Below are 27,751 nucleotides of genomic sequence, written 5' to 3' on the forward strand. Positions count from 1 at the left end.
AATTTCAGTGAAAACAAGTTAGAAATACAATACAAACACTTTTTAAATCGTTAATGTTTTAGGGAAGAAGCATTCCAAAACCAATTTTTTTTTTCAATTTCTTAATTTTGCATTGTGCAACATTTTTCATCGATTTTACGTATGTTACAAAATTACATTATTTTCAGCATCCCATTCTGTAAACATACCAATGGTTGCATATCACACCCTTCTATCAATCTGTTTCCTTTAAACTGTGGTGCTTTAGAAGACAACTGGATTTACATGAGATTTTCAAAAATGTCTCCCTGCATGTCAACACAACGCATCGCACACCTATGAACCGCGCTCGTAGCATTTCGCAGCTCCACATGTTTGTTCCTTATTGTCATCGCCACAACCAGAATACGTTGAAGCAATGCTTCACGTGTTTGTACCTTTACCTGGTACACAATGTCCTTCATCCAGCCCCAAATGCAATAATCTAACGGCGTTAGATCTGGCGACCTGGGAGGCCAGGCGTTACGGCCTCCACGACCAATCCACCACTGCGGGAAATGCCGATCCAAGTTAGCTGCTACTGCGCGGGAGAAGTGAGGAGGCACCCCATCATGCTGAAAGTACATCCGGCATCTTGTTGCCAGAGGAACATCTTCAAGTAACTGTGGTAATTCTTCTTCTAAGAAGTGGGGGTAAATCTCACCAGTTAAGCAGCCAGGAAAAATGAGCGGCCCAATTAGCTGATCATACAGAACACCACACCAGACATTGACACTGAGTCGGTGTTGAAAATTTGATTCTATCGTGGCACGGGGATTATTGTCTGCCCAAACATGTAAGTTGTGACTGTTGTTGACCCTGTCCCGTGTAAACTGTGCCTCATCACAGAACATTATCAAGCGGTACAACTGCCTATTTCCATTTAACCAGTTGCAGAACTGCAGACGAAGAGCACGGTCTCCTGGTTGTAGGTGTTGTACTTGCTGTAAATGATAAGGATGCAGCCCGTTCTCATGAAGAGTCCTCCACGCCATGGACTAAGAAACACCAAACCGCCAAGCTAGACGTCTTGTACTGGCACACAGACTGCACTCTACAGCATTGAGAATGTTTTCTTCTTCACACAATTCATGTTGAGGATTTCATTCATATTGTATACAAACTTTGGGGAGAGAACCAGTTTGTCTTAATGTGTTGAATGTACTGCTAATGGATTTAGGATTCAGAATCCTGTGATTAGGATAACACCGGTGATATTCAGCAGCAGCGGCTCTTGCATTTCCATCACATACACCCAAAACAAACACCATATCGGTGTATTCCTCAGTGGAAAATGTGTACGGCATCTTAACTTCACAAAGTCACCAACACAATGTCCTGTTTACTACTGGATCGTTCTGCCTAGGATCACGCAACATTCCAGCCAGTCTGCCTTATCTGCTGACACAGCTGACTGGAACGCAAGGTTGCCCAAGAGGGAAGCAGAGCGCTGCATTCACAATGATGCGTTTCGAAAATCTGTTGTTACTCCGTAACTATTGAAAATCGAGGAAATTTTGCAGGAAATAACACCAGGAATATGTACCATAAGCCGGGGTAAAACTTTGTGAATCACCCTGTATATAAGACTTACATGGAGGATGTTACCACATGTAATGTTTGTTGACTAGCAGGTGGACCAAGAAATGGATGAAAATGATGTGTTTCCAACTCTCAGACCTTTCAGTTTTGAACAGTTTTATCTTTCTCACTTCATGTGGTTCAAAGTTGTCACATCTTATGATGAGGTGCATAGTAGAAGAAGAATGCCTTAACCTCAGACCAGCCCAGGGGCTAAACCACTTCCATCAGCCAGCCACCCTGACTTAACACGGTCAGTATTGATCCTCAGAAGGAAAATGAATGCAGAGCCTTGTGTGTCTCATGAAAAACAAAGAAAGTAGAACAAAGTTCAGATGTGCACAATGCAGTTTGCAGGTTGAGTGGTAATCCTTGCTTCAAGCTCTGCCCACCAAATTGCATTTATGAAGACAGATCAACACTGCAGAACTACTGAGCTGAACACACACACTGAAGTAATAAAACCATTGACAGTATATACTTATTCTTCATAATTATAATTATGAAATAATTAGGCTGGTTTCATGAAAGGGTGAATGCGGTAAGCAGAAATGCTCTTGAAGTATCTTTAGCTATTTCTGACTCATTTTTACATTTTTTGAAGTAGCAACAAACGTGACTGATTGGTGAGAACATTTAAAGATTTTTGCAACCATGGAGCCAACGTAATAAATAAAATTCAGTTCCAAATAAATCTCTGACTGTATGATGCCTTAAAAACAGTTGTACCCATATGTGTTGAATAGGAACTCTGTTCTTTATAATTTAAGCAGATTTTAATAACATCTTGACATAACAGAAAACTATATTCCAATTTCAGCCAGCTTCAACTACAATAAGCAGTGAAGTAACAGGTGAAATTGAGTGCACTACAAGACGGCAACTATATACATATCATGGATGAAAATCAATGCAACAGGATGCTAAAATACAACAATAAGCAGAGATATTACCTTTCATCCAGTAGAGGTTAAGCACCTCTCCATTAGAATATGTAGAGGAGTAGAGGTGCATCTCCATTTTTGACTTCAGCACTGGATGGAGATCAGAATAAAAAGTCATTATATGATGAAAACATCCCCCCCATACATTTTGTTAATAAACTCTCCATATTGAACTATTTCTCATTTACTTCTAGGCATTTGCAGATTTTCCAGATCTAGCACCTGGACTCATTTCAAGCTTGTCATACAGCCATTTGGCATCTGCAGGCAGTGATGTGTATAAAACTTGTCTTGAGAACATGGATGAAAATAACTGGATCGCCATCTTCATGACTCCACTTGTTGAAATACTGACTGGTACAGATGTCATTAAGTACGTAATTTTGTGAGGGTAGCTAAAAATTTGGAACACTTTTAACTGTACATGTTGTATCTCCAAATTGTGTAAGTCAAGATCTGAATCTCTCTTCAGTGATATGTCTTGACTCCCTGTCCATCTGCAGAATAGTGATAAATTCATAAAATAACATGCAAGAATAATATTCCCTAAACTTTATCTTTTTTTTCTCTCTCCAGAAGGATTAAGTTCATTGAGGATCATAAGTTAATCATGCTGAACCATACTGTTTTTCCTTATTTATAATACTATCACTAATATAAATCTTTTTTTAGTGTTAAAATTTTCCAGAATTGTTATTCTAATGTATTTAAAGACAAGGTATAAGTTGATTGACAGATTCTTTCCTAGGTCTTTGTATATCTCCATTTCCTCTTGGAGCAGATATATGTGGTCTGACACTAAAGTTTGCGAACTTGCCACCATGTGCTTGCCATGGCAGCACTGGACAGAAACCTCAGTATGGTTTGATGATGTTGGCATTTCAGCATTTCACAGCTGTGTTATTGATCTATGGCAGTCCCTTTGTGAGCGATGTCTATTATTGTCTGAGTGTGTTTTGGTGTGCCATCGCAAGAACATCAGAGCTTCTTGTTAAATTTGGCAAGAGTGGAAGCGAAATCAGAGAGAAAACATCAGTTTACCAGTGGGTGACACATTTTTCTGAGGGAAGAGAAAGTGTCACTGATGAAGAGAGATCAGGATAGCCAACAGTGAGCAGAACTGAAGAAAATGTTGCAAAAGTTCATTAAATTGTGCGTGAAAATCATCATCTGACTCTCAGGAGCATAACAGAGCAAGCAAACATTGACCAAAACAAAACTGAAGATTTCACATGAGTAAGGTGTGTGCAAAAATGGTCCCAAAGGAGTTCACCAAAGAACACTGTCTGTGAGGTGGTTTTTAGCTAGTAAACAAACAACTGTGCTGGAACACCCTTCCTGTTCACCAGATCTAGCCCCAGTGACTTTTGTCTGTTCCCAAAGATAAAAGAAATATTGAAGAGAAGGCATTTTGATGACATTGATGATATCAGGAGTAATATGACAGCAACTCTGAAGGCCATTCCACAAAACCAGTTCCAAAATTGTTTTGAATGGTGGACTAGGTACTGGCATCGGTGCATAGCTTCCCAAGGGTACTACTTTGAAGGTAACTGCAATGATATTCAACAGTGAAATATGTAGTGCTTTTATCTCGATGAGTTCACGAACTTTGTCAGACCACATATATGTCATTCTAGGAATCCTCCCTTATTGTTGAGTCTGAGAGTGAAGCAGTAATTGTGGCTTAAATATGTTGTCTCCTGGCGTAACATGTAAGCTACAACATGCAGTCATTTAAGTTCACCATAAAATAGAAATTGAACTTACATTCTAGTGTTAATGCCTTGTATCCTATGAAAGGTATACTGTAATATCCTTAACAGTATTTAAATGGTCAGTACTAGGGTCATAAGGTCATTCATACTCATTAAATATCTCATTGATATCTTACTGTCCCTGTGAGTCAGGCTGTTTTTCACATGAAGTTAACAACCAACATGAATAATTACCTTCTTGTTAGCAACATACGTGGTGCAATCCAAAAGTTCCCTAAATATATTAATAAAAACAATTACATCTTACCTGGAACTTATTCTGGACCATCACCTTCAAAGTAGTCCCCTTGGAGCGCATACACCCATCCCAGTGTTTTTGCCACTTTTGAAATGCATCCTGGAAGTCTTTCTTTGTTTGGTGTTTAGTACCGTCTGTATTTCTGCTTGAATTTCCTAATCTGTATCAAATCTTCGCCCCTTCAGCTTGATTTTCATCTTGGGGGAAGAGAAAGAAGTTGCATGGAGCTAAGTCTGGCGAGTATGGAGGGTGGGGAACAACTGCCATCTTGTTTTTAGCCAAAAATTCCTGCACAGTGTAAGCCGTATGCGGTCACACATTGTCATGGTGGAGTACCCAGTCGTTCGTGCGCCACTTCTCTGGACGTTTTCTCCTCATTTCCTCCCTCAAACACCTTAGAACATCGCAATAGAACTCTTTATGGACTGTCTGACCAGAAGGGACAAACTCCTTATGAACAATCCTGACAGTATCAAAAAAACAGATCAACATGGACTTAATGTTGCTCTTGACTTGTCGAGCTTTTTTTGGCCCAGGTGAAGAAGGGCTCTTCCATTGCAACAGTTGCTGCTTACTTTCAGGGTCGTAGCCATAAACCCAACTTTTGTCACACGTGACAACCTTCGAAAGAAAGTTTGGATCCTCTTGTAGTTGTTGTTGAAGTTCCCTGCAGACTTCCAAGCGATTATGCTTCTGTTCATTTTGCAGCAGTCGTGGCACAAACTTCGCCACAATCCTCCTCATGTTCAGTTCCTCTGACAAAATTCGTTGACATGTACCATAACTTAGTCCCAAGGTGTTACAGAGGTCTTGGATGGTCAGTCTACGATCTTGCAGAATCAGATCCCTAACTTTCGCGACATTTTCTGGTGTGGTGCCAGTTGACAGCCATCCCGAATGATCGTCGATGTTCGGCCATTTTTGAAACACTTATACCAGTTGTAAGTTTGTGTCTGGCCTAAACTGTTGTCACCAAAAGCTTGCTTCAACATTTGGTGCATTTCTGCAGCGGTTTTCCCAAGTTTAAAACAAAACTTTATACAGACACGCTGCTCTCTCAGGTCAGCCATCGCAAAACCGCAAACTCACGGAAACACAACAGTGGAAATACGTTCACCAACAATAAACCCAACCACTCAACTAGACGCCACTTGCCACACCGATTGAAGAAGGGTGTGTGGGGAGACACCTAGCGGTATTTCGATGTACTCATAACCATTCACATGCAAAATTCAAATTTTGGGAACTTTTGGATTGCACCATGTATTTAAGTTTTGTACCTTANAGTTGGAAGGTCACAGGTTCGAGTCCTGATGAAATGGATTTTTTCATTGGACAGTCCTTCCAGCCACATTATTTCCCTGGTGTTGACTCAGCCTCTAACAGAAATGAGTACCAGGAATCTTCCTGGGGGGTAGAGGGCGGCCGGCACATAAGGCTGACAACCTTACCACCATCTGTGAGCCGACTGTTGACAAAATGTGTGAGCCTCAACATCTCAACCCTATGGGCCTTCACAGCCTGTTACAGGGATAGCTTTACCTTACATTTACATTATTATTATTATTATTATCATCATCATCATCATTATTATTATTATTATTATCATCATCATCATTATCATTATGTATTTACTTACAGCATTGAAAAGCAGAATGCATTCAACTACTGGATACCAAGCACACTGAAGAAATTTCCTCAACTTCTGAACTCACTGTTTGATCAAATAAGAGACACAGCACAATCTTCTGAGTTGGAGAATTCCATTTTTTCACTGATTTGTTTACTGAAACTTGGCCAAAAATTTGGCTTGCTTTTCAACACCTGGGATGAAAAATTTTCAATCAGTTCCTTTAATTTCTTCGACTTTTTAAATCTGATGAATTCTGCCATTCAGCATTCCAGTGACACAGTCAGAGCTGAAGCATTTGCAGTGGTGTGTATATCTTCTAAGACTTGTATTATGCCTTCACTCAAAGAGTTTGAGTTGGTACAAATATTCTTACTGGAGAATGTAAACATTGACAGTTCACCTCTGCGACAAGCAATTTTGAATTCATTTACTATATTTCTTACAAGAATACGCGACTCTTGTTTTCATGGATTAAAAGTGAAACGTAACACACAGATACCCAAGCAACGTGACATGAACAGTAAAAAGATAAGTTCAGATTCAGGTGGAAATAATGAAGTAGACGTAGCTGGGATGTCACTAAATATACAATTTTTCAACTGGCTACATAATTTCCTCATATCTAATCTTGAACCAGGAACCAATTACCAGAGAAAGATTCTTTCTCTGCAACTTTATATGCTGGTGTTATCTTATTTTAGTGAACCACCAGAATGGCCAAAAATGAGTCCTGGAATAAGAAGGAAAGAGGTGGCCATAGAAGATGAGAAAGTGTTAACATTGAAACATGGAGAGTGGCCATTCATTTCTGAAAGCAGTTATAAAACCCTATTGAATTGTGTTCTGGACCCCACTGATGACATCAGAGAAGCTGCAGGTTTAATCCTGATGAAGTATTTTAGTTTCAAGGAATCAGATAGTGGAGAAAGTAAATATCTGCTGGATTATGCATTACAGCTTTGTACCAGCCCAATGTTTTATGAAGCAGAAAGTGGGGCCTTGCTTATGAAAATCCTTGGTAACTGGACATACAAAATGCCACCAAAAATATCTAATAAATTGACTTCTAGCATGGTGAGCATGAAATGCAATGAAAATATGGTTCGAAGTAGGGAGCGTATGCTGTATAATCAACAGAAATTGTTGTCTGGTCTTCAGAAAAAGCCTAGTAAATATGCCCCAAATAAAATGGAAACAGAACATACTGTAGTAGAACTTAAAAAGAAAAAAGTGGGAACGTATGAGAAGGGTATGGTTGTGATGCATCGGTCATTATTGAAAGATATTTGCAGTACTGAGCTCTCTGATGGAACAGAAATATTTGAAGGAATGGCAGTAATATCAAGAGATGGATTAGTTGGTCAGTCAACTGTTTCTTCTGTTTCTGATAAGCCACATTGTTTGTCCGACAAAAATACGTACACAGGAATCCATAGATCCAACCGTATAGTTAATGGAGATGAAATGAAATCCCTGTCTTACAATACGACAAAGAGAAATGAGACACCCCCTGATATCTGGGAGAATCATACAAGTCAGGAAGTTGGAGTGGAACCTTTCTTTGGAGCATATTGGACTTCATCACAGCCATATCATCATTCTCCACCAGTGCCTGACTCATCTAACAATACAGATGATTATTTTTTTTTTGAGGACCTTGGCAAAGTTTGCAGGAAATCTGCACCAGAAATGACCAATACTCACACCAGTGAACACATACAATACATGTTTGAAAGTCAGGTAGAACAAGTTAGCTGGGACAAACAAGAAGTAGATTCTCATTCTGACATTCAGTCATCCTGGACACCGTTAGCATCACTTAGAAGGCAGATGTTTTCAAGAAAAGGAGTGTTATGGAAAAATCATAGTAAAAGTAAACAGGTTGACATGACACAGTTTCATAAATCTAAGGGTTTGGTTGTAACAGGTAGCACAGAAAAAGTGACACGTAACAATCCACTCATGAATAGACCAAGAGATTTTGAAGATTCATCTGTGTGGAGATCTCAGGGTGTGTACAGCTCTACTTTGTCATCGTCTGGATATGAAAATCATAAATTTCAAGGGTCAAGTTTAATTACTGACACAGATTTTCCTTCCTTGCAAGCAGGGTCACAACGTAGAAAGCATAATGCTGGGATTAACTGTGGTAAAAAAAACAAAAAATCTCATTTTTCTCAATCCAGATATAAAGATAGTATTGTTCCCAAACGATCCAATGCATACACACGACAGAATGTGAAGCCAGATGACTGGAAGTTATTCCTGAGTGATGACTTTGCTTTGAATGAACCTCCTGAGAGAAAATATGTTCATAAGTCTGAAAATAATGTTGGTGAAAGTAGCTGTCAACGTCCTTCCAGGTATCTGGTATCTAAAAATGTCAGTGAGATGTGCTATAATGGATCAGCACCATTGTCAGTTGTTGTTCTAACACATGCTGAGGCACAACTAACTTTGATGAAAGAAGATCTTGTTCAGGCAGCGTCCTCTGGATCTCCACTTCATGGTGCTCTCACCACTTTAATTAGACTTGCTACACAGTCAGATGGGCCTGAGTATGGACGTATGTCTACAGAGGAAGTGGAGAGAACAGTCACTTTGTTGGAACAAACAGTTTCGTTCTTGTTGGACTTATTGGCAGAAAAATCAGCCTCAACTACAGGTAGTCCTTCCATCTACATCTTGGTCTCTTGAGTGATCTTTTTTTATAGCAGATTTTATGTTAGGTATATGCAGACAGTTTGAAATTTAAACTGTTCATACACTTCAAACAAGTTTGGTTTGAGTTCAGATTATCAAACGTAGTCATAGAATATTAAATTTATTGTGAAAACAAGTTCTTTGTATGATTTAGAGTCAAAGGTAATGCACATTTTATTTAAAGACATGCATATGTCTCTGTGCACTTCTCAATACTTCCAACACCCAAGAAGATAATATTTATCTCTTAAGTATTTGTCAGGATGAAGAATGTTTCAAACAAAAGTTATAGAGCAAATCTTTTGTGTCCTGTGTGCTTTTGCATATGTCATACACATTTTGAGATAAGTGAACAGAAGATGTTGATGTATCTTATAAGTCAAGCATCGTGGAACTGATTATGATGTAAATTTGTTTTGAGGTTATTTGGTAGCTTTGCCTGTTTGTCTGTCTGTGATCTAATCACCTAAATCATTGGAGAGATTTTCTTTAAAATTCAATATGTGAGACTTCCACTCATAGTTGTCAGGCAGTTTCGATTTTCAGTCATATCGACACAATATTGTCCACTGTACTTGAGGCTTTAAATAGGCTTTTCATTTATATCATTAATGAAATCTTAACAAACAGACTACTTATAAGTGTAATAAACTGCAAAAGGTATTACTGGGAATTTTGTATACTCTACTGTACACTTTCAGATCTTGTTGAAAAGATGATTACTAGCATCAAATTTGATGGGCATTTGTTGTATCACAGGGTATTGAATTGCATGTGAGCAAAGTATGGAATGAACCATGCCTGAACATATGTTCATTAATTTAAAATGAAGGAAAGGTGTTTTTATTCGCAGATTAAGTCAGTCACTAAGGTGTACATCTGTGACACAGTTGTTTAATGCTGATTATGCCACAGTAGTCAAAAATCAGGTTGCTTTGAATTTTAAAAGTACTTTTCATTTCCTTTGTATTAGATTTAACTCGCATGATGAACGCCGAAACATGTAACAGTAGCCAAGGTTGAAATGACTTAATATTTTAGTGTGTTGTGAGTAATAATACCTAGAGACATAAAATGTTGTAACAGATTATTTGCAGAATTTTGTTGTTTGAAGCCAGAATATAGATACTGAAAGTTCCTAAGTTTTTGCAGTTTTGAGGCATTGTGAATAACCATATTACAGAGTGTTAAATCTGTATTGTGTCCGAAAGAATATTTGTGCGACTTTCAGAATAATTAAGCCTTTCCCCTCACCCCAAAGGCAGTATTTTTAATCCCAGTATATAGTGATGGTAACACTGTAGTTTCTGCTGTTGGAAGTCCAAACAGGTAATTCATATTGTCACATATTGGTGACTAGACATGGGGTTTGGGTTGATAACTGGATTTATTAGCAGTTATAACTCATAACTACAATAGTCATAATGCTCTCACTAATCTACACATTTCACATCACTATAGCACATGCTAAGTCTCAGTCTGTTATAGTCTTCACTGGTCGTTGCTAGGTAGCAGCTCCGAGCAGTGGGTATTCCTGTGCTTCTTTGCTCACATCTTTGCTGACTGGCAACTGACTCAGCTAACTATCTTCAATTCAAAGCCACATTACAACCAACGGTCAGTCAGCCAGTCATTCTTGGTGTCAAGACACATGTGAGGAGCAAGACCAGATTTTTGTTAGTATCAGACACTTGCAGTTTTGTTGACATGGAGTGCCCTCTCTAAGAGGACAGGTTTGTTACTTTTCTTCACTTGCTCTGCAGCCCCCTTGGGCCATGCCCTATGATTTTCAGTTTCTTGATCATCATACAGACGGTAGGATGCCTTGAACACGTGATCAGCACATTGCAAGGCCTCTACCTAAACACAGGACAACACAAACACAAAATAAACACATACACCAAACATCCATGCCTTGTGTGGGATTCGAACCCACGATCCTGGCTTTCGAGTGAGCGAAGACAGTATATGCCTTAGACCGCTCGTGTACCGTGACCGGTGGTCTGCTATTTACCATAGTCAAAATCACTAGTACATGTCATCCATATTTACAATTTTATGTGTCAGCATTCTATGTAGTTAATTGTCAAGAGTCCAGTTCCTTGTAGATATCTAGTATTTACAGTTTTACATGAGACTCTAGTATATGTGTACAAAATGTACAAGGCCTTTGTCGGTCTAGGTTTGGTATAGCAGATCATACCCTAACTCATGCAGCTCATGTCTAGTCACTTGAACAGTCATGCCTGAACATTTGAATGTTCATTATCACCTAGGCAGCATTATGTAACCCACTCGTATATGTCTCTCTAACACAGACCAAGACATCATTAAGCATTGCATAAAAACAACGTTCATGAAACTTGAGTAAAACAACACAAAAACCGAATACAGTACCTGTATGTTCAAAAGGACTTGCAAAGTAAATCATAATTCAACACAAATACCTTGTTGCAACACACCTGCATCAAAACATAGGTCTCCTGCTGCAACAAGGGCTCTTTGTCCTTATGGGTCTCAACAAACTCACTCAAAATGTAATTTAGAAAACATACAAGGCCAAATTTAGTGTCCAATTTTGCTGACCAGGCCAGGAGTAAGCAACTGAGAGATGGCTCAGATAGTCCAACACTGGAGTAGCCCATCATTCTAGAATGTAAGAGGGAGGGGGGGTCACACAAGAGATAGAGTGATGGAGAACAAGATGGGTAAAACATTGTGGGGGGGGGGGATGTGGAAGGCTTATAGGAAACATCAGCCAGATGGCAACACAGGTGAGCTGTGGAATAATGTACATGGCTCAATACAGGGACGTTATGTTACATTACCTACCCCCCTCCCCCAGGCAATAGCAAAGGATATCAGAAATACATTACAATCATAAGAAGGAAAAGGAAGATGAATCTTGCACAACTCATATTAGCAGAATCCTCTTCAGAGGAGTTAAAATGAGAAACAAGTTCAAAGAATCTCTCATCCTTATAAGGAGTGTTGAATACATCAGGGCTGTCAAATTCCAAATCATTGATCAGCCACTTCAAATGACTCTGGCTACCTACCAATAAATCACCTTATGAAAACCACTTTCTTTTTTTCATCATCCCATTATGCCTTGCAATTATCAGATTTGTGAGGCACAAGCATGGAAATAAGAAATGCATCCATGTGGTTCAAAAAACCTTTTTTTTCAGTTAGTATATTGTAATGTTGTTATGTCCAGATTAGAAAATTCAGTGAATTTGCTTCTAACAAACAGAAAGAGCACCCACTCCGCATTATCTTCAGTGTGAGCACTGTTGAAACATGTTCTCCCTTACAGGAGTAGATGTATCTTAAATTATTTTGATGGTAGCAAGTCAGATGCAGAGATGCAGCACTGTCAGGATTTTATAAATTCATGGTTGGGAAAGTATTCTCACATAATTATTCCCAAGCAAGGAACACTGCTTTAAGTCAGCCTGTTATTAAATTTAGTTAGGACTCTAAGGTAAATGTTTGAAGATGTATGCCCTCTTGCTACTTGTTACGTGTCATGCAGAATCAATTGGATGCTGATTGAGCTCATGAACTTTTACATCATATGAATATGGGTAGTGTTGTTGACATTCAGAAGGTACATTCTGCCTCCATCTGTAGGGTCGTAGTGTGCACATATGGAAACTGATCCACCCTGCATGTTTTGACCCTGAAAATAAGGCAGCATGCAATTCCAAAATGTCAGCAACACTGCTCACATCTGCCTGGTGTAAAGACCCAACAGCTGAAGCAGTACCACCACTTAATCACTAGGAAGCTCATTTTGTGAAGTTTTGGGCGCAAGATTTTGCTGCCTTTACTAAGGAGGAAGCGTTGACACATATTTTTGGAATGCTAGCATGCAATGCAGAACCAATTGGCAAGTGTCATGTGCCACAAGTTGGACAATACTTGGATACATAATAGTAAAATATGAGATTTGAGTTTGTCACATGGGTGACTGTGAATACTTCTGAGATGTGACATCATGTCACTTGGTAAATCATTACCGTTGTTTCGAAGGAACATGTCTTATTGTGCAGTGAAATGCAGTATGCGCCTTTGGAACATTGGTAATAATCCACCAGACAAGATGGTGTAACATTCCAACAGGTAGCAGCCTTCATAATTGTGAATGATTGTTCATCATTCTCAGCTATGGAAGATGGAGGATTTAAATGCATTATAGACACCCTAAAACCAAAGTAAGAAATTCCTAGAAGTTGCATGATTTCATACAACCCCCAGTGAATGAAAAACTATCAGTGCCATTTGTTTAGATTATCCAGCCACTTATGAAACCATTAAGGCCTATACTTGAAGGCGTAGCCTGCTCTGTCAGTGACCATACCTGTGAAACACGGCATAAGAAAAAGACTGAAAATGTTATACCGAAGAAAACCAGAGAAACTGCCTCACAGATTTTCAGAAGTATTTCTTAATATATTATATATATAATTATATAATATAATATATAATTTCTATAGAATATTTTACTTGCAATAGTAATGGACTCATGCTTCAGTCTTTCTTTTGTCAGAGGAAGGAGAACATTTGCCAAAAAATATGGTAAAAGATGAAACTTTCCTTTGGTACAANTGTGAGAAGTACTCTGAGAGACATATTTTCTTCCTGGAAATTTAGTGACTTTGCAGGTTTCATTTGCAAGCCCAACACAGTTGACACCCCATCACTGTATAAAAGTCATGGTTTTCCTAATTATTGCTGCATTAAAAGCATCGTAACAAACCAAATTCACATGGCACTGATATTGCTTTCCAGTGAAAGGAGAGGAGCTACCTCCCCTAGCATCAGTTTTTTTGTGTTGCATTTAATTTTCTCAACAGAACATATAGAAACTCCCATTTTCCTCAGCTGCTCTTTTATGCTCTTGTTTAGTTCGCATTGTATGTAGGCCATACTGAAAGTCTTGAGCACATTTATTTTATATTAAAGCAAAGGTGCATTCACAAAGCAGATACCATCTTGAATTACTGGAGATGTCCCATCACTATTCCATGAAATTCCCAGAACAGTCCACATATTTCTACCAGTGCTGCATGATCCTGAATATGCTGCTGCTGTAGAAGTCTGTTTCAGTATTTTTCAGCCATGTATGCACTGTTTGCTGGACTGCCTCATTGTTTTCACAGTGCTGACTCCTCACGTGATCTTGTAAAGGCCTGAATATGTAGTAGTTCAAAGGCACCAAGTCCAGGTTGTAGGGGGGGCTGGGGAAGCACCTTCCAACAAAATTTGCAGTATGATGGCATGCATTGTCATGTTGAAGAGTGATGTGTCTTTTTATCATGGGTGGAGCACAATGTCATAGTTTCTAGAGCATCTAAGTTGTCAGAGTGCATTGACAGTTTCCTAGAAATCAACCACTGTGAACTCCTCTGCATTCCAGAAAACTGTTCCTATAATTTTTCCAGCCAAGGGTTTGATTCTGACCTTTTTCTTAAGAAGTGCAACACAGTGTCATTCCATGCTCTCTCATTTTGTTAAGGAGTCAAAATCCTGAAACCAGTGTTCGTCACTACTAACATGTCCAGTAGTAAGGCAATGCCCTCGACAGCATGTCATTGGAGCAACTGTGATGACACATCTATGAGTGCCCTTTTATTATTGTCTACTAGCAGTTGGAGAACCCATTTCATCTGCATATACCATTGCTTTTTATATAGCTTCTGTTATTCTTATTTCATCCATTACCATGTTGAATGAAATGGGATAAACTGCTTCCCCGCCTAATCACCTACAATAAATATAAATACACATATTTTATAAATGCAGTTGCTTATCTAAATGACCTGAGTACAATGCGGTCACATTTTAAGTGAATTTGAAATTGTGCTATGTAAAGAGTATTAATAAATTCTCGCTTTATGCTTTAAGAGTGAAAGAGTGCAAATCCCAGAAAATTTGGCAAAAATAACATATATGTTTCAAAACTTGTCTTGAATTATGCAAGGCCTTCAGGAACACATCCTCACATAAAATGTGACCACACTGTATTCATTTATGCCTGATGCATGTCTAGTGGCAGAACAATCCTGATTCTTCTTCATATCATTAAAGGTGTAATCTCTCCCATGTATCATGTATAAGATATTTCTGTGAAATAGAATGAACTCTTTTACAACTGTTATCTTCTTTATTTGGCCCTTGGTTTCTATATCTGGTCACCACTTATATGACATAATATTTAAATCTTGAATGAATGTAATATATTTATTGAATTATACAGACTTTCATTATATTGTAATAACATTTACTGGTATTTAAATACTTTCAGTTACTAATTATATTTATAATTGTGTATGCTCCAATTCTCATCAAGGGTAAGAGATTCTTCTTTTGTCCATAATGTGCAGAGCCCACACAACCTCCTATACAGTAGGTACTGGAGTAAATGAGCAGGGGCATGAAGCTGACCACTCACCTCCATCTAGTGCTGACATCAAGAATGGTGGAAGTATACCTCCACTCCCTCATATATCTTTGTGTTGTGGTGTTTAATTAAGTAGGCTCAGGAATAACTTTACCTGCATGCTCCTCAGCAACAGAAGAAGGCAAATAAGTATCAATAGTCAGTTTCATTATATACAAAAACAAATATATTTTTCCAGGCTATTCAGACATTCTGGTCAGAAATTGTTTTTCTTATATATCATTAAATGCAGTGAGACTTCCATTGAAGACTTCTCTAGGGATCAGTGGATTTGAACACTAAATTTGAGAAAACTTTTAAGTGGAGGAAATTTAACATTGAGGTTATTCCCTTTGGATTGCTGACATCGAACATTAAACAAGGGAAACCCTTAAATCGTGTTAAATGGTGGTTCCACTGTATTCTATCATGAATATTTAATGAAATATTTCATTAAATATTCATCCCGTCAGAAAATGTTTAAAATAAAAGTCATTCATGTTAATGAGCTGCATGTTATGTTATATGACATTTTTGAGCAAATGAATAGTAATTTAGTTTTATGTTTATGTGGTGCAAGAGTTGTATTTATCAAAATAAACAATTGAAATCTGTACAACTATCAATGTAGATCCTAATAGATCCCAAATAAGAGATTTCATCAAAATCTCCTTAGTTTTGGAGATGAAACATATACGTACAATTTGACGGATGGGCAAACATGACTTCAGTATTATTTGTTTTCACAGTTTTTGCAAATATCTTATAGATACAAGTTATAATTTTCCAGTACCCACTATTTGATATTAACTGTTATGCAGATGTTGCACCTTCATTTGCTGAGATGGCTGAGGCTATACAATGCAACATCCAGCAGTCATTGTCAGACTTGGTGTCTTTAGATGAGGAAGGACTGCATCTGTCTCCAGCCCACCAGTTGGTTTTGAATTGTGTCTGGCTGAATTTGAAAGTAAGATATATGTTTATAACTTTCACCTTCAACTTCATAATAATAAGTTGGAAACAACAGAAACAGGAACACCAATTCTGCACAAATACAAGGGAGAGTCAGTAAATAGGACACAAATGGATATAAAATGTAAACCATGTTTGATTTGTTTCATTGTGGTCCATCACAGTAATAATATTACTAAAGGTTATTTAATTCCATCCAATGTGACAGTTTCTTCTTTTTAATCTTTTATCCTTTACATGTTTCGGCCGTATGGACCATCTTCAGTTGAGCAGCTGTTATTTACAAGGTCTGTTGTTTGATGTGAGTACTATGTTTCAGTATGTTATACCAGTGTGTAAATAACGGTAATGTGTTTTGTGTTTTGTTACATTTTTGGTCAGGTTACTCATGTCTCAAAAGAGAATAGTATTGCCTCATAAAGGAGCCATATGGTTGCAAACTCAGTGAAGAGGACAAACCATGAGTTCTTATATGTGTTGTTCAGTGTGTTCTGTGAACTTCATGGCCAGCACTCTATCAAATGTGTTAGATACCTAAATTTCTATCAGCTTTGGGACTGGTAGCATTCATTGAGAGTTATCTGTACCTTAGAGATGAATGTTATGGAACCTTGATAGGTGGTGCAGAGATACTCATATATTTGGATGTAAATGATACAGATCATGATACAATATATATACACAAAAGTTATAAAAGCCCCATTTAATAAACCACGCAAAATTAAATTATCTTGTATGAGACATTTATCTGCCCAAGCATCAATCAGGGCTTCTTTGTTCCAGATAACAAGGATGGAATCTTTAAGCAAAAACATTAACTTCTCCCTTTTTGTAGCTGGGAAAAACATGTTCCAAATTCCTTTTCCATGAATGGTGATATATGTTCTGTTGCAACAATGTTGATGAAATGATGGGGGCACTGGGTCATGAGCGTAAGCCTGATGATTGCCACCTTTTTGTTGATTCTTAAAAGTTAAATCTGAAGCCAGCTGTTCTTCTCATCAATCCCTGTTAGCCATGCTGTGCACTTGAATCACATGCGTATACAGTAGAACTTGGTTATAACATCATCAAAGGGACGTAAAAATAGTGTCGTTATAAACGAATGTCGTAACCGAAATGGGCACTTCCACAGTAGCCTTATGTTAGTCACGTAAAAATCTACCAAAAACCGAGTTAAAATGTTGCATTTTTTAGTGAAATACGTAGTTAAGTACAGACTAACGTAACATTAACGTGGAATTAATATGGATTCTCCATATCGTTTGTACTGTAGAATTTCACCAAACCAAATTCGCGGCATACATCAGCTTTTTTCTTTCCATTTTCTATTTCACGAATCACTTTAACTTTCTCTTCAGTGCTTAAAACTTTCCTTTTCATTGCCATGTTTTCGCTACTGCACTTCTCTGGGTTTAGGCAGGAACACTATAGGGTAAGTAGACAATGTGAGGTCCTATTAGACGAGATTCTAGGAAAGGAATGCAGTTAACAACCTGCCACATCCTCTTGCACTATTCACGCAGTCCCACCCCACCCTTGTTTTCGCATAAAACCCTCGCTTCTCTTGCAGCCCGCGGTCATATTCTTCCAGGACAGTCACATCAGCAAGTAGAGAAAGTGAGGGTGGGCAGACACATCGAACTTTCCCACGATATCAGAGAAATTCAGGAATGAAAATGACGTTACATACGAGGTTGATGCATTTGTGCATGTCGTACTAAGCAAGGTATAAAAACAGTTGCTTTTTGAGGAATTAGTTCATACCATTGAATATTTGACGCAATAGACAAGGTGTCACAAAAAACCGATGTTGCTATAACCAAGTTTTACTGTATGTAGTTTCAGCCTAGTTTTGTGCAATATAATAAATATTGTTAGAATAATTCATAGTGCTTCTCACCATGCACCTTGGTTATATGAAATGTTGTTTGTTACTTGAATAGAACAAGAAGTAGTCACTGTCTGTAAAAGTATATGAATAATCATAGTATTCATACAATTCATCAGCATGACTACATATATATTGTAATAGTGGTATACAGAATGGGGCAATAACTTCTGCCACCTGAAATGTCTCTGAGTTTTGTATTGAATGGTTACAATGTTTTATTGCTGTTAAGGGTTATCACTTCAAGAGTATAGTTTTAAATTCTGTAAATGAAGCTTAATAATAAATTCCAGGATGCAAAGAAGTAGAGCAGTAAAGGCCTGATGTAAGTTTTGAGGTTCTGACAGTGTGATTATGAAGAGTTATATCTTCTGGGATATAACACATTGTAGTCCATATAAGTCAATCAGTGTTTCAGAGGAACATGTGCCTCCATCTTCAGGGTCAAAAAGTAACCAAGCAAAAATCAGCCTGAAGCATGTAGCAAGCAGAGTGGAAGATGGAGGCTACATATCCCTCTGAAAGACTGGATGGCTTTCAATGAGCTGCACAGCGTTATATCCCAGAAGGTACAACTTCTCAGCATAAACCTGAGTTTTGGTGTTTTTCTTTTATGATCCTGAATGGCTTTGTGCATTGTAGCATGTCATTGAATTTGAGCTGTTTTACTGTACAGTTCCAGAATTGTTGATAATAAAGAGATATTACATACTGTTTCTAATACTGGTATTTATTGTTCAAGTGATGAAGTTGGTACAGTTTACCTGGCATAAGAAATTTTAAAAAAATCCATCACAAACATTAATGCACTTTCCAACTCGTGTGAGGACATGGCATGTTACTTGTCTGAGTGAATCTTGATGTTCCTTTATGCAGACAATAACATGAAATAGCTCTGTCTTGGAAACCATTCGGAATGGGACACATGTACATACACATTTTTGCTTAGAATGGCAGACACTGTGGCTTCCCAGAATATTAACCTTTCCTCATAGGACACACCCTATATACATGCCAAGTCTTAACGTTGATTAGTTCAGGAATTAAAGTAATGTTAAGGATATTACTTCAACAGTTTGAGAGGCTGTAGTGTTGGTATTACTGATGAGAGGGATTTATGTTGTATGCCATTGACATTGCCTTGGGTGACAGAGTGACATATTATTTAAAAAGACCTGTATATGTGTCAAAATAGGTGGAAATGACGATGAGGAAGAAGCTGGAAATATTGGCAGTGAACATGAGAGTGTGAGAAAAAAATGTGACAAATAATGGGAATTGTAAAGACGTTGAACCTCATACAGCTGTAGGAACAGTGAACAGAGACTGTGAAGCTAGATAAATGCTGTTGACTTCAAAAAGGAAACTGAATAGATGTCACACAAAATATGTTTTCTAATATTTATTTTCTTCCAAATATTTGTACTAGGAGTATTAAATTAACTCATAAAATTATTTCTGTGCAAACATGTTTCCTAATGTGGGGTCCTGTTAAATTGAAAGCATCGTTCAGTCAGATAAACATAGTAATATGCTTTATTCTCACACTTGCATGCAAAAAATAATTTTGATTTCTCATGATGTGTAGTACCCAAAAGTACATGATACATGGAAAAACCAATAAGATTAATGTTTTGATGTGGTGTATCCAAAAATGTGGAACTGAAAGTATTGTAATATGTAACAGTGGACATGTATGCAGATCTTCAGTAGGTTAGAGCACATTTGCCATGAGATAACTCTGGTATATATGCGTGTCACCTTTGAAGGAAGTATTTGCCTGTGATATTGTTTCATTTCAGGCTTGCTGTACTCTAGCAAGTGGTCTAGCTTGTAATGCCGATTGCAGTGCTGCAGTTGTAAAGCGCTGTGCAAGACTGATTGCTCAAGTTCTTATGCGATGCCGGCATAAAGGAGCCATTGAATCTGCCGGAGTTGCCTTGTCTGCATTTGTGAAAACTGTTACATCTCAGGCAAAGGAACGTAATCATGCCTCTGATAAAGATTTACACTTGATGTTGGAACAATTGCTGACTGAATTTTTACATTCAATTGTGCATGGGGGCAGTAAGGCATCTGTCACCAGGCGTTCTGCTGGATTATCCATACTTATACATAGAATTGTGGCAAGTGATATGCAGACTGGCAAGGTAAGTTATTTATGTACCTAATTTTGTTACATGTTTTGGTATTGTGGTTCAGTTTTGTAGCTTCTGTTATCTCATAGGGTTCTCAAGACAGTATACAAGTACGTATGTGCACTGTGAATGATAACATATTTGTAAGAATGTAACCTGAATCTGTGAGACACCAGTCATATTACTATTCATGTTTTTAATTATAAAGTCTGTTATTTCACTATTGGATCATTCTAAATTTGTAAGTATTGATTACAGTGTAGTGTCACTCTCATCGTATTCTTCATTTCATCCACAGAATTTTTATCAGCATGAATTATCTAATGTTGAAGCCTTCTTCGTTTTCTCTATCCTACAGTAAGTCTGCTCTTTCCCTGCTATATTTTGTACACCTTGTCTCACATGGGCTCAGCAGTCATCATGTATTCAGTGTATCATTTATTATACATGAGTTATTTCTATCAAAACACATCATATGATCTTGCCCATCATAAGTGCATGTCAAGGATGTTGCCTCTGCATTCGCCTGATTTCAGTCTGAAGTTTATTGTGGAGTACACTGAAAGACAAATTTATATGAACAGTCTTCACTCTTTGCAAGAACTGGAATAAAATACTCAAATTCAAATTTTGGCTATCACCAGAGAAGGACTGTGGTATGTACAAACATTTTCCCAGGATGCAAGGCTTACATAGAAGTAGAAGGTTAGCAGTTCAAGACTCTGCTGTGACATAAGGGAAACTACAATTCAGGGGAAAGGTGAGCTGCAGAACTTCAACACCTGCCAAACTGGTATATAGGAAGCTCTGTAACAGCTCATGAAGACCAGTTACATCCCCTGTATTATAACCCAATACCTATACACCATATAGGTAGATAGCCATTGGATGGTGCCTATTTTCTGTTTCATGTGCATTTATTTATACATGTTGTTGCATTATGTTATAAGCAGTTCAGGTAAACCATTATTACTTTCCTTATATTTCTGTAATTAAATGACATAATTTTTATATATATAATGTAACTATGCATGCTGTATATCATTTTGTTATTATATTATAGTATGTAAGTATGACTTTCAGTGTTGTAGTAATGGGTATGTTACTTGACTTTGGGATTGAGGAATAAATTATGTGGAATGTTGAGGTTTTTGTGTTTCAGCAAATACTGCAGTTGCATCTTCACAGCTGGTGTCCTTGGCTGGCTTTCAGAAGCTTATAAATAGTTCTGGCTGTGGTTGGTTAGTGGGAGGTAAAGGCATAATTGGACAGAAGTGAATAGTTGCTGCTATGCAGTAGAGGGCAGTCATCTAGTTGAGGGAAAGAGATGATTGAAAGATTTTTGGACACCACCTGGTCATGAAGTAATATAATTAAAAATATCTTTGTGACTCCATGTTTAGGATAGGAGACAGTATAGTATCTAGCAGCCACATAGTAATGAGAAGAGATAATGAAAGAAATTTTTGGAACCCTGTGCTTTGGAAAGAGATGATGAATGATATAGCAACCGCTTGATTAGCAAATATTTATTGAAAACGTTTTCAGTGGCCATGTAATTAAGAAAGGAAGTCCAGAATTTTGTTATGACCACCAAAGACACAATTAAAAAAGATTTTATGGCCTCATGGATGGGAAAGGAGATGGAGAAAAGTTTTTAGTGCTCTCTGCATCATTTTATGCAGTTCACATTCAGTGGTTACTCAGTGAGGGTGGTTGTACTTTAAGTTCAGAAGTAAGGAGATGAAGCCTGACTTAACATAGTATCTGTCTTCATGGTTGAAGTTACAATATAAAACTAATATATTATTTCTTACACTTTCAGAGGATTTGTTGTCATAAGTACTTAGCTGTTTTCAGTCCCATTTGAATACCACTATGGCTCTCTGCTAGTCTATTTAAGTAACACTGAACTATTTAATTTCAGCTACTATTATGAATTTGTTTCTCCTTATAATTTGCATAAAATTGAAGAAGCGTTGATGTGATGCAGATATGGTGTGACAGGATCACAGTTCCAATTATTAGGAATTGTGAAAGTAGTGGAACTTTACTTTTCTGGGGGAGGCAGTTGAGTGAGCAACAGGGCACCACATACCAGTCTGTCCTGACTGATAGTAACATGATATTTTCATTTCAGCCACTTCTTCACATGTGTATGTCACAGTTGTTAGAAATAGCCAGAACTCCCTTAGGCCATGATGTTAGTTCTGAACCACGATCAGTACTGACAGACCTTCCACAAGCACAGGCACTGCACTTCTTGAAAGTCTTGGTACAAGATTCATCACTGAGACAAGACATAACTCAGTATATGAGCTCAGTAACAATAATATGCTTCAGCAATTTCTCATCTCCAGTATGGACAGTCAGGTAATATGAGCAATTTCAGAATAAGAGTTGGTACCAAATTGGATTGACCTAGAAATATCAACTACACAAAACTAAATGCAATTTACCATCTAAATGCATCTTATTTATTGCTTATGTAAACTACATGTTACTGAAGCCCCAGGTTTCAGTCTTACGAGATCATCATCAGAAGGGTTTACCTCATTAAAAAGAAACGTTGAACATCACATATATAAAACTAAAGAATGAAATACACCCCTTCATGATGGCCAAGTAAGCCTGAAACATGTGTTGTGGTTTTAGCAATATGTAGTCAAAACATAAGCAATGAATAAGATATATTTAGATGGGAACATGCATCTTAATTTCATGTAGATAGTATGGTAGGAAAATGAATCAGCTATGAATAATTTTGAAAAGATAATTTCTTTAAATATGCTGAATTAACTTATATTAGAACAGGGTAAAGCATTTGTCACTTTGAAACACTGTACAAGAATATATCTGCATTGTGAACTGTTGTTCAGAGAGTTCTGTCTGCTGGGGTATACATGCCATGTGACTTAGTGAAAGCCAGCTGATGTTCAGAAGAAAAAATTTGCTCAATTTTTGGCAATGAAGAGTCAGCCATGTAAGAAACAAGTAGTCAGAGGATTTTACGGTCCATACCTCAACACTGTCATTTAATTTTGGCGTCCCAGAAATGGTTTGAATTGTTTTTATTCTCAACATAGTTTGCATTCATAATACAATTTCTTGAATTCCTTCTCAAACATTTGACAAGACCTGTAAGAAATTTGTCCATAAAAATTTATGACAGCATTCTAGGCCACCAGTCTGTGAAATCTTCCAAGGTGTGCAAGGAAGAAAAATAAATGTAAAGTTATCCCTGCAGTTATCATGTATGCCCCCCTGCCTGTAGGCCATCACCCTGCCTGTGTTGTTGTATGATAACTACATCAATATTCTGAGAGCTACATACACACAAACACCCATGCCACTGCGCAAGTAATCCAGACAAAGAAAATCTACGCAATGATGGTTGTCTAAAGAGACAACAGGTCCCAAGCAAAATATTTGAAAATTTTAACTGACTTTATTGGTATTTTATTGATTTTAATAGAGTCCGTTATTTTAAATTAGGACACATTGCATTCATATGCGATAGAGGAAGCAGGATATACCGCACAGTGAAACAGTTTTTGGCAAAAGAACACATGGTGGCCATATATGGCCAAAACATATTGTGAAAGTGAAAATGAGAAGGAGAAAATAAATAGGTTGGATTATGGATGGAGGTGTAGGTTGTTCAGAAATAACCTCTGGATCATGGTATGCACCTGATTACCCAACCTGTTCATGTACTCCCTTGCAGTAATTCAGCCATGAAGGGTAATAATGGAACCAACAGAATACTGTACCACGATATTGTTGCCGAAACCATCATAAAATCTCCCCATGTTTTACTGTTGGAACCAGGCATTCTGGATTGTAGGCTTCCTTGGGTGTTCTCAAAACATAAATGCAAACTCTTCCTGATGTAGTGAACAGCATGAAGGATGACTCATCTGACCATATTGTCCACATTTCCGGTTGTCTGATGTCCAGGTTTTATGGGCTTGACCACATCGTTTACGTACCCGAACATTGCTTGAAGTAATCAGAGGTTTATTTAACAGTCGCAGCCTTAGTGTGGTTGTTGGATTTGTGAAGCTCACATCAGACAGATTTTGTAGAAACAGGGTCTTCCAAGATGAGTATTCACTTTTGCTGTCACCTGTTCTCCAGTACTATGATTTTTTTAAACAATCCTTCTCAATGTACGATGATCTTTTTCTGTCAGTGTTGATTTTTGCCCACTGTTCCTCTTGACTGATGTGTTCCCATGATTTGTGTATGCTGACATAACCTTAGAAACTGTTGCTCCTGATACACATAATAATGTGACAGTTTTTGTCACATATGCTCCATCTAAATGTGCACCAATGATCTGTCCTCTTTCAAAATCAGACAAAGTCTCCAATTTTCCAGTTCTTTCACGTGGACTGTCAACACAATCACTAATGCACTTACATGAGCACTATAAGTTGTAAACAAACAGAAGGATATTCATTGTAAGTTCTTTCAGTGTAGCCAACACAAACATATTCAATTCATCGATTTTGTAGTGTTTCCATTATTTTTTCCACTTCCTGTATTTCTTCCAGGTGGTCTCTTCCCTTCAGGTTTTGCAACTGAAATGTTGTATGCATTTTCAATGTTTTCACTTAATCTTACATTCCAATTTCTTGCGTCTGTTTTCTGTCAGGTTGTTCTAAAGAATGTATCCAAATCTGATACCTTGTGTAATATTTCATAACATGCTAGGCCTTGTGGTGAAGAATTGTATGACCTCCTGCCTAGTCACCAAGCTGAAGGACCAATCCTTGTCATCTTTCAGGTCATTCAGATAGTGTAAATTGCTGCTGGGCCTAACCAGCGCAGTCAGTCCTGTGGGCCTTGTGACCATATGTTACTGTCTCAAGATAAAGGCCTAAAATAGATGAAGGAAAGGAACAAATTGAATGAATGACAGATGACTGTATGAAAGAAATAATTCTTCATTGAATTTCAACAGTCTTTTCCACAAGTATTTACTCCTGAAATTGGAGATAACTAATTTTCAGTGTTCCATTTGAGAGAATACTGAAAAGTGAGAATTGGTGGCATTCTAAGTCCAGTCAGTAAAAAGAAGGAATATTTTTAATAATATTGCTACTGCTGTAATTTATGTTGTTTCTTCTGTTTACAGAAATGCAGCTTTGCAGTTGTCTGGTGCACTCATTCCAAAACTTGTAGGGCAGAAAAAAGTTCAAGATGAGGAACTTACCCTAGGAAGTAGTGTCAGTGTTGAAGAGTTCTTCAGCCATTTTCCAGAATTGACTGAATTTATGTTAACCGCCATGAAGAAAGCTGCAAAATGCCATCCATCTCAGGCTTTGCAAAAGCATGCAGACCTAATTCCCATGCTGTCTCTACTAGCAAAAGTTTCTGTAGGCAGTGAGATATTCATCAGTGAGTCTTTGGCTGAAACAATTGCTCAGTATCGTGCTTTGTTTCTGAAGCTGATATCTAGTCCTATCTATCATGTTCGGAAGTTAGCAGCAAAGGCATATGAAAGGTTTATGCCTTTTTCCAGTACTTACAAGTCCATTGTCACTGTTGTAGATGAATTATGCATGCATAACAGAAATTGTGATGGTATACATTCCAGTTGTTTGGGTTTCAAAGAAAACTATCTCAATGGAATTTTGTTAACACTGAAATATCTTCTGGAGAAGTTGAAACACGACAGTGAAAATATGTCAGAATTGAAATCCAAGATACCAGAAATCATCACAGTGTTGAAAGAAAGTGTCGCTAATTGTATGATCTGGGATTCCTGTACATATCTCAACAGAGTCTTATGTCTTGAGTTAATAGAAGATAAATTTAATGTTGTAGATACAGCATATATTTCAAGTGATGAAACATTTAAAAGAATACTACATGTGCACAAGACACTGGTGAATGAGAACCTTAATAATTCATTTAAACCTGGATTGCTTCTCTGGGCTGCCAAAGTAGTAGATGTGGTTGTGAGGAAATGTTATCCACAGGATCTTGTTTCCACATGGTACAATTCATATACATTGTGTAGTGATTACCCAGATGTTGTGACGTCAGCTTTTACAAGTCTAAAATTGAGGCTTCTTCACGATAACAAAATTGACAGTGCTATAAAGGCTTCATTATTCATTGCACTTTTGAGGGTTTGTTTAGAAATTACTGAGGAATGCCCTACTTTGTTTCCACTGTTCGATGTGATGCTTGTGTTAATGGAAGGACTAAAGGTGAATGTTGTTATTACATTCAGAGAGCTGAAGAAGATCTCTGTGTGGTTTATTGGTGACAGAAAAAATAAATCAGAATATAGTAAGGCAGCACTTCCAGTGGTAACTGGACTTCTTTCACAGTACTTTGCCCATGGACAGTGCATTGAATTATCAACTCAAATTTTAGATTTTGTATTAGAACTTTCACTCTGTATCAAAGACAGAACTGATGTAATGAAGTACGAAGAAGATTTTAGGCTTAGTGCTGCAACAGCTATGCATCTTTTAGCACCATCACTTAAGGCAATGTTAGCAGAAAAGTCCAAAGAATTCTCTGCTGAAGAAGTGCTAAAAAGTACTCTTGAAATCCTTTTAGATGTTCAACTTACTTTGCTTCAAGATGAGGATAATGATGTACGAAAAGAAGCAGCAAAATTTGTTCATGCATATACCGCTGAGGTAAATAGAACGACCATGTCCATGACAGTGAATCCATATGCTAGCCTCAGAAATCTTATGAAACCAGATGTACTTCTCACCATGTTAACTGTTCCACAAGCAATGGAATTTCTGTGGAAGAAGATGCATTACACACATGACCTTGAGAGTATTAAAGTAAAACTTTCTCATGGCTCTCATGAAAATGTCAGCATTACTAGCCCCTTTGATCTTGGAACAAACAACATCTACAATGAAGAAACAAAGATAATAGACATACTGGGAAAGAGTCTCCTGGAAATAATTAAAGTTGCTAATAGAGAAGAAAGAAATGAACTAAGAAAGCTGATTAAATACAAATGTGTGGAGTTCAAAGATGATGTAAGAACAGTATTATCTTTGCTGAAAAGAAAAGAATCATGTAAGTTGATTGAAAACTACAGTTAATTATTAATAATGACAGAACAAGATGCCACAGGGAGAGTCAGTATTATCTTAAGTTCTAAACTGAGTACAATTACAATAAAAATTTGATACTAACTTGCATCCCAAAATCAGCATATGTTACATGCAGTAAGTATCTGATGCTGTAGAGACTCACTCTCTTCTTCAGTCAGGGGTGGATGTGATACATGATATGGCTTATGTATTTATACTTAATGTAGATTCTTGGAACTTGGTGTCCTGTGCATGTGTAGATCATTTGAGGAAGAGTGGGTGGAGATATCACACTCCATGTTATTTAATTTTGGCACTTATT

General features: G+C 37.6%; 1 protein-coding gene across 3 annotated transcripts in view; it reads left to right on the forward strand.

Moving 5' to 3' along the window:
- LOC111864554 overlaps positions 1-27,751 on the forward strand; it is a 39,134-nt gene that overhangs the window by 6,465 nt on the left and 4,918 nt on the right. Inside the window, exons 3-9 of one of the 3 annotated variants that reach the window (XM_023851887.2) lie at positions 2,738-2,916; positions 6,201-8,857; positions 16,165-16,313; positions 16,584-16,619; positions 20,012-20,359; positions 22,488-22,720; positions 25,491-27,412. In XM_023851887.2, coding sequence (XP_023707655.1) covers positions 2,738-2,916; positions 6,201-8,857; positions 16,165-16,313; positions 16,584-16,619; positions 20,012-20,359; positions 22,488-22,720; positions 25,491-27,412 — 5,524 coding nt within the window. The remainder of the gene's footprint in view (positions 1-2,737; positions 2,917-6,200; positions 8,858-16,164; positions 16,314-16,583; positions 16,620-20,011; positions 20,360-22,487; positions 22,721-25,490; positions 27,413-27,751) is intronic. The other 2 variants (XM_033751550.1, XM_023851897.2) reach the window with 2 other exon arrangements.

This window comes from Cryptotermes secundus, unplaced genomic scaffold, assembly GCF_002891405.2.
Source record: "Cryptotermes secundus unplaced genomic scaffold, Csec_1.0 scaffold108, whole genome shotgun sequence".
NCBI lineage: Eukaryota > Metazoa > Arthropoda > Insecta > Blattodea > Kalotermitidae > Cryptotermes > Cryptotermes secundus.